This window comes from Cynocephalus volans, chromosome 9, assembly GCF_027409185.1.
Source record: "Cynocephalus volans isolate mCynVol1 chromosome 9, mCynVol1.pri, whole genome shotgun sequence".
NCBI lineage: Eukaryota > Metazoa > Chordata > Mammalia > Dermoptera > Cynocephalidae > Cynocephalus > Cynocephalus volans.
The window spans coordinates 64,026,703-64,040,706 of NC_084468.1; the positions used below are offsets into that span (position 1 = coordinate 64,026,703).

The following is a 14,004-nucleotide window of genomic DNA, read 5'->3' on the forward strand; positions in this document are numbered from 1 at the left end:
TCATTAGGGAATATCATTATCATCATCATCATCATGACGATTATTATTGATCTTAGTAATAATAACTAACATTAATTGAACCCAAACCAAGAGAGTTCTTAAAATATTCCAGGTGCCAGGCTATCAGCAATTTACTGGAATTATCTCATTTAATCCTCTTAACTTACCCTATTTATTATTTATTCTGATTTTGCTGATGAAAACATTAGGAGAGTTAAGTAACCTGCCCAAGGCCTCATAGTAAGTGACAGACCTGAGATCAAAACCAAAAAAGTTCCTATGCTTATAACCTTTGCATTATAATAGCTCAGATGTAAATTTTCCCCTAACCCCATGGCATTTATAGAATGATCAGGAGTACTGGTTTGGTTAAGAGTTCAGATTTTTTTTTCCCTGATCCATCAAACACTTATTGAACATTGCAGCCCATGACAGGAACATAAGAAGAAGCAAGACACACTCCTATCCTCAAGACACCCCCAGTGCAAACTAGGTTGGATCTCTATGCTTGATTTCCCAAAATAAAAAGGTCAAATTTGGAAAATAGTAAAATGCCCAACTGTGATCTCTGCTAACTAATTATCTTCCCAAAGACCAATCTTAAACAAATGAGTTTTTGTTAATGTAGCTCTCTGGGAAACTCCTATTCATCCTTTGGAAATACGTAAAATACTTAGGATAGTGCCTGGCATCTTATTCAGTAAACCTTCTCTGACTTGCTCTGGAACTGCAGAATAACGAATAACCCCCTGGACAACCTCTGCACTTTATTGTTTACCTTTTTTTCTCCTCTTCCAGATAGTTACCTCCTTGAAAGGAGGAACTGAGTGTTAGCATTACTGTATCCCAGCACCTGGCATAGTGCCTGACACATAGTTCATGCCCAGTAAACATCTCCAAAATTGAATTGCACCAAAGGCTCAGTGGTTTGCTGTTGGCATAATGATCTATTTTCCGGTATTGCGCCCCCTCTCTTTTCAGAAGACATCTCTTCTAAAATATCTAGACATCATGGTTTTTAAACTTCCTGAGTTGCAATAGGAAACCTTTCTACTCTAAGGAATAGTTATTTTCATTCTCACAAGTCTCAGCATTGTTTCTGTTCTCATTTTAGGTTCCCAAATAGGAGCTCTTTTTTTGTGTGGGAACAGCTGACTGCAGCTTGGTCACTTCTGGTAATGTCTGTCCTTCATCCAGAGCACCACAGAATGGAATCTTTCTGTTTTGACACAGAGATTCTCTCCTCTGAATCTAATTTAATGTCCTGAGCTACAAAAAAGAGTCAGTGTGATTAAGTCTGTTATTCACTATAACTTATATTGATACTGACAAGATTTTATATACCAAAAATCAGAGCTCTTGTTCAGTTACATAAGAGAATTCTTACAAGGTGAGGCAGAACTATCACAAATAAGTGGGACATAGTGCCACTGGGTTTTGCTTTCTCCTCCCCGAATATAATTTTCCCGAATGTTAAGCATGTCCTCTGCTCCTAAAACACTGCACCACAGTTGTCAATAGATGCACAGTGCCCTATTATTCTTCCATTTAATTCCATGAGAAGATTGTGCAGTCTCAGAGGAAGAAAATGCACTTGGATCTGGGTTTAAGTTCCTTCCTGTGTTACTTACTAACTTGGGACCTTGGGAAAGTTAATTGACTTCTCTGAGCACCTTTTCTTACCCACAAAAGGGTCATTTGAGGAATAAATGTAATAAAGTGTGTAACATGTCTAGTAGACACCACAGACATGATACAATCTGGATCCTCTTCTGTCTCCCCCATCTCCTGTGAGCCACTGACACGATCACTTTATAAAACCAAACCAAACAAAAACAAAACTAAAAACAAACAAACAAAAACCAGTAGGTTTAAGAATCTGGCTTCCAAATTCCTAAATACTCCGGGAACTGTGGTCACATACAGAATAACCTGGATTGTCTGGAATGGGGTCCCAGTGTCCCACCTTGGGCTCCAGGATTGGTGCATCATGTGGTTCTTTGGGTTGACAGCAGCCAATTTCCCTAGAATCAAGTTCTCCCCTCATCTAACATTGCAATGTTGATTTAGCATCTGTCAAGTATATTAATGGATGCCATTCAGAACACAAGTCAAAGTCTTGTCAAAATCATGTTCTGCATTCCCTCAAACTCAAGTAGTGAAAGTTATGGATTATCATTTTTGGTAAAAATCCAAGTTTTCTATTTGTAGATCTGCTTATGCTGTATTTCTCAACAAGTTACATTGTGAAAGATCAGATTTGTCCAGTGAGGGTTCTTTGTTTCAAAATCAGCTTATTAGTTTGTTTCCTCAGAAATGTTTTTATTTTTGATGCTTCTTTTTCTAAATTTTTATAACCTATCAAAACAAGGACAACTGAGACTTCTCAACTGATTGTGGTAGGATCTGGTAAACATGCCAAGGGAAAGGGAGGCAGAGAGTCCTTGAAATGGTTTCAATTTCCAAACTTCTTCATGGTCTTTAGAAGCCATCCTTTTGGAGCTTGCTTATCATGCTAAGCATGCATGTCTGCCAGTTTATTATAAAGGGCATTGATGAACACCAGGCAAAGAGATGCACAGGGCAAGGTATGTGGGAAGGGGCAGGGAGCTTCCATGCCCTCTCCGGGCATGCCACCCTCCAGGAACCTCCATGAATTCAGCTATTTGGAAGCTCAGTTCAGATATTTTAAAGTCCATTTGGAGTTAGGAGGCAGAGGGGTAGTGGTATCATACCCAAGCCTAGATTATCTTTACTTTAGGAATAAAACAAATGAAAACAAAACAAATGAAAACCAACCAACCAACCAACCAAACACTGTATAAACAATCTTTTAGAGTTACTAGTTCTGGTTCATTAAGTAAACAAAATGTTCCTAGGCTGTTTTTTTTTAAATTGTGCTAGAAACAGGTTTAATTAGTTTAAACATTGCAGTACATTAAAAATGGTTTCAGAGAGCGAATTGGATCCAGGTTTTTATCCCACTTCTTACTAAAACCCAGAACACTGCAAATCACTATCTAGCTTGGATCACAGAGTTTCAAAATATTTTATTACTGTGCATACATCTTACAAGAATAATTTCACTTGCCACAGCAAGCAACATTAAGAAGTTCTCTGTTTGTAAAAAAATAAATTGCATTTGTTTGACTTCCTTTAAATAAACTGAAGGAAAAAAAGTAGAAAACTAGCCTCATGAAGTACCTCTTTTGCACATTTATTTATTTTTGTAATTTAAACTTAAGTGACAATAATAAAAAATGGAGGAAAAGTCCTTTAAAAAACATGTTTGGTTACCATTTCTTTCAGAAAACAAGTACTAACCATAATTGTTAATTAAACACACCTTGAAATTCACGTTTTGAAATTTCCAGAAACAATTCTAGTGATTTATCTCTTGAAAATAATTGCTGATATGATTTATTGGATTATATAGTTTATATAGTTTCCCAATATAGAATTTTAGACTACTTTAAACACCAATAGCTGACAGATCCTGGGGAAGAATGAGTAGCTTAAAGAAGCACCAAGTATATGTTACTCTAAGGCACACATTCCTAGCATCTAATAACAATAGCAAACAGACAAGAGTGGACTGTTTGCACATTATGTTCTGGCACTAATGCTCAGCAGTCAAAGATGATCACATGCAAACAGGTTCTTTTGCAGAAAAATGTTTTGAAGCATAGAAGATTCTTGGAAGAAGAGCAGATGTCCAAACGTAGCACCAGTATTCATCAAACATAGCAAAAAAATATAAACAAAGATTTTTATGCCAAATAAAAACATAGTTATGAATTTTTTGCTCTTGATAGTCATTATTAAAATATGTAAATTGTTCGAGGTCAAGGGAAGTCTGCTAAATCTACCGTATACTGTTCTTCTGAGTGTTCATCTTGAGTTTCATGCTCCAAGACAGTTGTTTAGGTTAAAAGTTTAATGACCATGTCCCTTGGGTGACATAATTTCTTGGATAAATCTTGTTTTATATTCCATGCTATTAAAGACTGTATCCACTAAAAAATAAGTTCCATGAGGTCAGAGGGTTTTTTAAACTGCTTTATGTAACTGATGTAGCCTCAGCACATAAGATCCTTGGCACTTAGTAGGTATTGCAAAAATATTCTTGAGTGAATAAGTGAATGAATGAATAAATGATAGCAATGCTCTAATATGTCTAGACTCTTTTTTAAAAGTATATGCAGAATACACTAAAATGAAGTCCTTATTAAGGCAATAGCTTTGTCTTAAAAACATGGACACTGAAATATCAGGGTACTTCAAAAAGCTCATGGAAAAACTTGTATTATCTTTTAATTCTATTTCTCCATGAACTTTTTGAAGTACTCTTGTATGTCCCTGACTTCCTTTAAAAATTTTTTCACAAACTGGGCCTTATCTAAACAACAGGTTATTTGACCCAGAATGTTTTACTTCACTGAGTATGTAACTCATCTACACCACAGACAATGAAATAGAGAGGAAAATGTGAATGGCCTAAATGATCCACTGCAGACAAGAAGTAAAGATCTCTCCCCCAACTCAGCCCATCACTTAATCATTTGACATCATTGAGACCAGGAGCATCTCCCGTCACAGCTCATGTCCCCACACTCTACCCTGTCATGCTCAGGGCAGTCCAGAATGAAGTATGATCCTCGATTCTTTCTCTTCACTTGTTCCCTTGTTGCAGCACTCGCTGGCCAGTCCACTGCCAGAGCTTTCAAAGGAATTCCGTGGAGTTTGACAAAGACACAAAAATATTGGAGCTTATTCAGGATTTGGGACAGAGACTTTGTTTGTCAGACCCAGTCATCAGTTTAGATGTGATTTCCTCCAGGAGTCTTCCCTGACACTTTCTAAACTGGGCTAAGTCATCCTCCCCTCTGTTACCATAGTACCTTGAGCCTATCTCAACACACCAACTTGGATTGAAATCATCAGTGAGTAGCTGTTTCTCCCACTAGACTCTCAGGGACCATGTCTTATTCCTCCTAAAATTGTCACAGTGGGTGGCATAGTACCTGGAAAACAGTGGTGCTCAATCAATGCTTGCTGAACTCCCTGCTCCCTCTCCATGTTCCCCTGTGGAGTTGTATGGTGAAAATGGAATGTTGTTGCTAGAAATATTCTTCTAATACAATAAAAGGCACTATTTGAAGACAATAATTTAATATATCATAATTTTAAAATGGGCAAAGGAGATGAATAGGCATTTCTCAAAGGAAGATATACAACGGGACAAGAGACACATGAAAAAATGCTCAGCATCACTAAGCATCACGGAAATGCAAAACCACACTGAGATATCATATCACCCCAGTTAGATTGGACATTATCAAAAAGACAGAGAAAAACAAATGCTGGCAAGGATGTAGAGAAAGGGGAACACTCCTACACTGTTGGTGGGACTGTAAATTCATGCAGCCATTATGGAAAACAGTATGGAGGTTCCTCAAACAACTCCAGATAGAACTGGCATATGATCCAGCAATCCCACTGCTGGGTATATACCCAAAAGAATGCAAATCATCATGTTGAAGGGACACCTGCACTCCCATGTTTATTGCAGTTCTATTCACAATAGCCCAGAGTTGGAACCAACCTAAATGTCCGTGGATGGACCACTGGATAAGGAAAATGTGGTATATATTCACAATGGAATACTACTTACTCTACCATAGAAAAGAATGAAATTCTGCCATTTGCAGCATCATGGATGAACTTAGAGAAAATTATGCTAAGCAAAACAAACCAGGCGCAGAAAGAGAAATACCGTATGTATTTCTCTTAAGAAATACCGCATGTAAATACTCATAAGTGGGAGACAGGAAAAAAAAAAAGAAAGAAAAAGAAAGAAAGAAAGATACAACAATCACAATAATTCCTTGAATTCCCAAAAGGAGAGAATGGAACTGAGGACACCAGAGGTGGAAAAAGGGGATGGGGAGATAAGGGAGAAATTAGTAAAGGGCCACAAAAAATAAGTTTACATTGTGTAATGATAAAGTTTTTAAAAATAAATTTAAAAAAACTTTTTACATTTTAAAGTAACACACTTTCAAAATTTATCTCTTAATATGTATTTCATTCTACATAGGAGTTAGAGAACTCCTAGCTCTACAGGAAGCCTCAACACACGTGAACTCAGCTACACATATTTGAGAGTAAGTTCGTAGTGGTTTGGAATTACTGGATATTACATCAGGCATAGTCAGTGTCTCCAAAACCTTGGTATACATATGCCTGCATTTAAAAAATATATAGATTTGAAATAGGCAGCCATAGCAAAATGATTGAAAGGTTAAGAAATGATTTATTTCAATCCCCTCATTCTATGAGACCCTTTGGAGCATTTACTTGCATTTAACATTTAAAACAATAAAATAGAATACGAACCATTTGATTTCAAAGAAGACATCATTCCCACATCAAGAAACCATTGCCCACAATGTCAGGATGCACCTGAATTGGTGAGGATCTTGGTTCCAGGTTACTGAAAACTAAACAGAGCTAGCTTAAGCCAAACGAGGAATTTATTATAAAGATACTAACATGTCTCGTGGAGCCCATAGATGGAATGAGGCTAAACTTTGAAAGCACAAGTAACCAGGACTCAGCTTCTGTCAGGAAACTGGTGTCTTTCATCTCTATTCTTTACTGGGTGTTTGCTGAAAACTTTTCTTTCTGTTGACCAGCTTCCTTTGTTTTTCTGGTCCACATGAGGCAAAACTTAACTGCCAATAGCTTCAAAATGCACAATTTTGTACACCAAGAACCCAAAGAAAACTGACTTCAGTTTAAAGTCCCAAGTCCCCTGGGAATGACTCCAATTGACCCAAACTCGTTAAGTGCCCAGGCTAGACCAAACAAATGCTGCTGAAGGTGGAATTAAAAAATACAACCAGGGTATTGAGCAGACAGTCCCATAGGTGTCCACCACCACACTTCCAAATTCTTTACTTTCTAAAAAAAACACATAGCCAGAATGGAAGATTTCAAATGCATTAATGGATAATTTTTATGAAGTAGAGTCAAGCATTGCTTAATGACGGGGATACATTCTGAGAAATGCATCGTTAGGAGATTTTGTCTAGGTGCGAACATCATAGAGTGTGTTTAACACAAACCCAGATGACATAGCTCACTACACACCTAGGCTATATGGTATAGCCTATTGCTCCTAAGCTACAAACTTGTGCAGCATGTTACTGTACTGACTACTGTAGGTAACTGTAACACAATGGTAAGCATTTGTGTATCTAAATATATTTATATATAGAAAATGGACAGTAAAAATAAGGTTTAAAGATTTTTTAAAATAATACACTTACCATGAATGGAGCTTGCAGACTGGAAATTGCTCTGTGTGAGTCAGTGAGTAAGTGGTGAGTGAATGTGAAGGTCTAGGACATGACTGTGCATTACCGTAGACTTTACAAACACTGTACACTTGGGCTACACTAAATTTATAAAAAAATATTTTTCTTTCTTCAATAATAAATTAACTTAGCTTACGGTAACGTTTTTACTTTATAAACTTTTTAACTTTTTTAACTTTTTGACTCTTTTGTAATAACACAGCTTAAAACACAAACACATGGCACAGGTATACAAAAATATTCTTTCATTATATCCTCATTCTACAAGCTTTTTTCTATCTTTAATTTTTTTTTTTTTTTTTTTTTTTTTTACTTTTTACACTTTTATGTCAAAATCTAAAAAACAAACACACACATTAGTCTAGGCCTGCACAAGGTCAGGATCATCCATACCACAGTCTTTCACCTCTACATCCTGTCCCATTGGAAGGTCTTCAGGGGCAATTACATGTAGAGAGCTGTCATCGCCTATGACAACAGTGTCTTCCTCTGCAATACTTCCTCAAGGGCCTGCCTGAAGCTCTTCTTGAGGAGGTGTCCCTCTTTTCAGAAATATGTTTGTGGTGGTTTGCTTGGTTTTTTTTTTTTTTTTCCTTTTCTTTCTTTCATTTTTCTTTTTTTATTACAACATAGTTGATTGTACATATCTGTGGAGTACAGAGTTGAATAACAACACCTGTGTGCAATGAGTGATGCTCAAATCAGGATAATTAGTAAATTCAACATTACACAATGTAATCATTTTTTGTGGCCCTTTACCAATATCTCGCTAACCCTCTCACCTTCCCCTTCTCCTTTCCCACCTCTGGTAACCTCAGTCCTGTTCTCTCCTTTTGAAAGTTCAGGTTTGTTTCTTTTTTTCATCATAGATTTGTTTGTAAGTAGATAATGCACCATGAACTTTTCTCTCTATTAATAAATCCCTTTTGGTGTGAGAGTCCATGTTTTCAGAGTTTTTAAGGACCTTGTCGAAGTCTGCAAAAGCTTTTGCCAAACCCTTCACTGTAAATTTTCTTTGAGATTCTTCCTCTTTTCTTCTGTTGTATACCTGGTCTGGCATTGACCAAAATGTAGTTATGTGGCACATGAATATAGAAGTATAAAGGCTCTAAAAAGAATAGTGTTCAAATATGTCTATTAATGCTTCTTATTACCAATAGAAAATACCCAAGTAAAAATGTTTGCTTTGTTTTAAAAATAAATTTATTACATGATAATATTAACAGTTTACATAGACAAAGTCACTTAGTATACGAAAAACAATTAAAAATACATTTTGAAAAGTTATGAAAATCCTTGAAATTCTTTATTCACATCAGACCTACCAAATTTCAAGAGACACCATTAACATTTTAGGATCAAAACAAAATTTCCAAGCCCGAATTGGCTTGATGGATTCCATTGGTCAGCCAACCTCAGTCCAGTAAAGAAACATTTACAGCATTGTTTTGTGTTCTTAAATGCTCCTATGGGTATTTGTTTCAAGCTCTTTTAGTATCAAAGAAGGCTGAAGGACAGAAAGGGCATTAATAAATCCAAAGAAGCAACATGAAGCAATTGGACATAATCCTGTTTCAAAGATGACCATTAAGTCAGGAGAAAAAATGGATCTTGAAAATTATTAGTTGTTTGACAGCTCTTAGTAGTAAGTGAGCTATTCTTATATTATATAGAAGCACAGTCCCAGCCTTACTCAAAACACTATGCATGCTAGAAGGAGATACACAATTTCAGCTTTTGTCTTTTTTCGCTTCCCTTTGGCTATGGAATCTACATTACAAAGTAAAATTTACAAAGATTCTGGAAAAGAAGCTGTTTGGCTGACAGGCACAAAGTGCAGCAATTTGGGGACACCTTCCATTGGTTTTTGTTAAGTCATCCACTTAATCAATGTAAAAAGTTCCATATTCTATGGAATATTGGCTAAACGTAGATTTCTCTTTTTAAGTTTAATGCAATATTTTATTAAATATACCATGAAGTCGAAGGAATATTTGGTAACATGGTCTGAAGTAATAGATGCTATGGTCATGACTTTACTGCACCAAAATTCATCTGAGAGTAACCACATACAAGCATGCTGGTGTCAAGAAGAATAAAAATGAAAATACTGTCACAACCAGTCTTTGCCTGTGCTCTCAGCAGTGCCGTCACCGACTACTGCCCTGACATAAACAGCCTCTTCCCGTGCTAATATTCATACTTTATTGAGCATAAACACTTACCTGGGGCTTAAAGAATGTCAGGCATTCACTTCCATCTCTATTCATTACCCTAATTATTGGGCAAATCTGTTTTCTTTAATAATGTAAGAATGTATTCATGTCACTTAGAATTTATAAAGGAACAAAGAAACATAATAAAAGTCAACTCTACATAAAGCATGATGGTAACAGCAACATAGGCCAGACTCTGCATTCTGTGATCCTGCAGGAAAATGGCCTTGGCATCCCAGAAACATAGCAAAACACAGCTCCATATGAAATCTTGTTATATTATTGAGTTAGGTTGCACCAACTCAGATGAACACAAACGACGGTTAACAGCACAGACTTTCAATTTGGGGAAATCTTGGTTAGAATTTCAGCTCCATCAGTTCCTTACTCTCTAAATCTGGATTAGATGATTTAGCTTCTTTGGGCCTGTTTCCATATCTGGGGAATAAGGAGCATAATCTGTATCTCACGGGATGCTGAAAGGATTAAAAGAAATAATACATTTCAAACTCTTAGTATATGTAAATGGTAGCTGTATTAATAATTTGATTCTTAAGATCCACACTCCTTCCTACTTTTCTTTTTTTTTTTTTTTTTTTGACTAGTAAATCTGGTGACAAAACTTAAGTGAAAGTTGATTGAAATTTCCCTTCTCAGGGCCGACCCCGTGGCACACTTGGGAGAGTGCAGCGCTGGGAGCGCAGGAGTGCTCCTGCGGGCGGGTTCGGATCCTATATAAGGATGGCCGGTGCGCTCACTGGCTGAGCGCGGTGTGGCCGGTCACAAAAAGACAAAAAAAAAAAAAAAGAAAGAAAGAAAGAAATTTCCCTTCTCATTGGTGCTACCTAACTGGGTACTTTTCCCCAATATTAGACAATAATAAAATTTAAAAATAACGAACAACATGAACTAAAGTTACAAATAAAAAGTAAATACATTATTTAAAATTCATTTCTACTAGCTGTTTTCCTGAGACACGTTCTGTCCATTTGCAAATGAGCAAGGCCTTTTGCAGCTTGCCACCAGCCTGGAGGTACCTTCATAGCCTGTGGGAATGAAGCAAATAAGAGCAGGCCATTTGAAAGAAATGTTCTATGCAATAATAACAATTTTTTAAAAATCCAGAGCCAGCACTTTTGTTTTCTATTCATGTGTGCTGTCCACATAACAAGTTAGGAGAACATTATAACTACATGACAAGCATTTACAATACCCCTTTTAGTTGCTGGGATTTTCTGGGAGAGGAAATTCTTCATACAGCTGAGAGAGCTATGGAAAGGCACTGCTCTCTCATGCAGGAAGTGAACAAGGGAACGTGTGGCCCCGACTGCTGCTGGCCTCTCCTATGACCTAAGAAGAACTGGTCAAGGACAAAGCAAACACTTTGAATGGTGAGCAGAAAAAGAGAAATAATCTGTGTCCTTAAGTGTGAGCCTCTGGTTCGACCAGGTGGGAAGCCCACTTTCCCTCTGGACTGCCATTTATGTGAGCCAATACGTTGCCTTAGTTTTAAGCCAGTTTGAGTTGGGTTTGATGTTATTACAACTAAAACCATCCTGCCCAATTGCTTTAGTCATGCTCTGTGTGTGCCCCCTTAAAGCCTTTCACTGTCCTGCTCTGTCTCCAGGGAGCTGGTCACTTCAGATTTCATCACGAGGGCATCATTGTCCTCTGCCTTCTGCTTGGATTTAGCTAGTAGGAGGCATCTGCTGAAGATCCGAAGGCAGGATGAGAGAAATTTTGAGGGGAGTTTACTGATTCCTCCCTCTATCCTTGTTTAGGTTCCCGCAGTGGCTATTCCCTATACAACTACAGCTCCTGCCTGAGGGCTCCCCTCCTTCCTCTGAGTGCTAAGGTGACAGGATCGGTAACAGCCCTGCCATTGCTGGACTCAGGGAGCCGGACGGTCCTTGTGGGTTCCCTTACTCCCACCCTCAGAGTCCCTTCATCAAAATCTCTTTATTGGATTATCTGAGAGGATTTGTGATTCCTGCCGGGATCCTAACTGATGTAACATTTGAAGAGCTGAAAACAGTGCTTGGCATGACGTAAATGATCAGTAAATGTATTTATTATTAAACTATTGCTATTGTTATTTCCTTTCAATGTGAGAAGTCTAAATTAAAATACCTCTTCCTTGTGCCCAAAAATGAGGAAGAAAAAAATATACTATAATCACCACAATCATGCAGAATTAGAATACCTATCTCAGTGGTAACATGCAGAAAGAAGACATGAGAAAGTCTTTTAGTTAGCTCCAGATTCTATGAAGAACCATCAATTTATTTTTAGATGTTTTTAAAAAGAATCAAATTACAATCAATTATTTATTGGATATGATTAAGTACCATCTCACCAGTTAAATGTCACCTGAATAGTTTTCCATCTACCAAGTCTATAACACTTACCATCAAGCAATATTAGTCTCTTGAATGTCTTCACTTAGAGGAGTTATATCTTTACCCAGAGTTTCCATTTCTTCTTCCTCCTTCTTTCTTTTACGACGTTTCCGAAGAGGACTTAGAAAAGAATGTATTATAAATTAGTATGGATATGTACTTAGTTCATGTATACACAAAATTATTCTTCCAGAGAGCCTATGATCTTATTTCTAGACTGTTAAAAATGCATAGGTTCCTTTATTTCCCCCCTTAAATATTTTGGGTTCTCCCTTAACCCATCTCTTTCTCTAGGCTAAAATGCTAGCTACCATAGGAATACAGCTAATAAATAGAAAGAATGTGGCATTTGATCATTGATGGAGCTTAGATAGCAAAATAAAATTTCTCAGGCCAAGTCATTTTACAAAATAGACTGAAGAGCATTATTTAGTGTGTAAACAAGAAATAGTACAAATTGGAAACAGGCATAAGGAAACCAAGAAAGTGACAGTAGCCTCTGGATGTACGTATTAATTAAGCTTCTAGATACACTAATTAAGAAATATGTTAGATATACTAGACTGCAGTCCAGTTTTCATAAAGTGCAGTTCAAAGTTAATGTAAACAAACTGGCTATTTTCCAGATGTGCCCAACTAATTCTCTTCCCCAAACCTGGTATTATAAATATTCCTTCCTACCATAAAGTAGGTAAAATAAAATATATATATATATATATATATATTTTTTTTTTTTTGTCTTTTTCGTGACCGGCACTCAGCCAGTGAGCGCACCGGCCATTCCTATATAGGATCCGAACCCGCGGCGGGAGCGTCGCTGCGCTCCCAGCGCCGCACTCTCCCGAGTGCGCCATGGGCTCGGCCCAAATAAAAAATATTTTTCAGTTTTATAGCTAAAAGGAATCCTACAGATTATCTGATTTAATTATCTCATTTTACAGAAAATAAAATTTAAAATGTTAAGTAATTTGTCCAAGGTCTCAAAGATATATGTTTGTAATAGCGGAGCTGGGACAAACATCAAAGACTTCCTCTCTGCTAGTGTTTTTCTCCCAAGAACATTGTGAGGAAAGGAATCACAAGACACCTTCTTTTGGTGCAGACCACAGCACAGAAATAGAATAGAGGCAACAGTTTAGGAAGTTGAGCTGACTTCTCAAGATAAGACAGCACTTTATAAATTGCCTTTTTAGCATATGAAGGGGTAGTCCTGCTCTTATGAAAAATGTGAAATGTTTCCAAAAGAAACTAGCTTAAGAATTGTACCAAGCCATTCTGCCTCAGAGAAATAGCAAGATGTTTCTTACTTCCCAAAGCTGTGGTAGATAATGCAAATTAAAAGGGAAAAGAGTGTAATCATCATTTGCACATAAAACTCATTATTTTAATGTCATCAAGCAAAAAAAAAAAGTTTGTTTCTATCTTTCAGGGTTGTTGTGTCATGTTTTAGAAAATAAAAGTCTTATTTAGCTTACTAATAAACAAAACATAACTGACTCTAGGAATAAATGACTGGCTTTTTTTTTAGAACATTTATACAAATGTTGTTTTAAACTACAAAATAATTGTGTTCAGTCAAATGATAAAAAAATATGTATTATGTGTTTTATTACAAACAAATACTTCAATATCAATGATAGCAAACTTCAAAAAGTAGATTTGTTTAAATCAAAGCAAAAGGGAAGGAAAAGATAGGGAGGAAGGGGGTGGGAAGGAAGAAAAGGAGGAAGGAAAGAAAACAATGAGCCAGATACAATTTATCAGATTTACTTAAAATTAAGCTTAAAAATACTTACTGACAGCATGTGCAGACACCGATGACCAGAATGATAAAAATTACCATAACTGCTATCAAACAAATCACCAAAATCTGTCCTCTATCTCCTCTTAGGTAAAACAAGTCAACTCTCTCACACCTCGCCCCAGTGTAGCCATCATCACAGCTATAAAAACAAAACAAGAAGAGGACAACAAGGTAAAAAATGCAAGACCTTTACAAATCTTTTT

General features: G+C 36.8%; 1 protein-coding gene across 2 annotated transcripts in view; it reads right to left on the reverse strand.

Annotated features, from left to right (window-relative positions):
* Nucleotides 1-8,628: 8,628 nt before the first annotated feature.
* Nucleotides 8,629-14,004, reverse strand: part of BTC (betacellulin) — a 48,295-nt gene continuing 42,919 nt past the window's right edge. The window contains exons 4-6 of one of the 2 annotated variants that reach the window (XM_063108282.1): nt 13,794-13,940; nt 12,007-12,117; nt 8,629-10,074 (exon numbers count right to left, since the gene is read on the reverse strand). In XM_063108282.1, the coding sequence (XP_062964352.1) occupies nt 12,009-12,117; nt 13,794-13,940 (256 nt within the window). In that variant the 3' untranslated portion in view covers nt 8,629-10,074; nt 12,007-12,008. Of the gene's footprint in view, nt 10,645-12,006; nt 12,118-13,793; nt 13,941-14,004 lie in introns of both variants that reach the window. The other variant, XM_063108281.1, reaches the window with a different exon arrangement.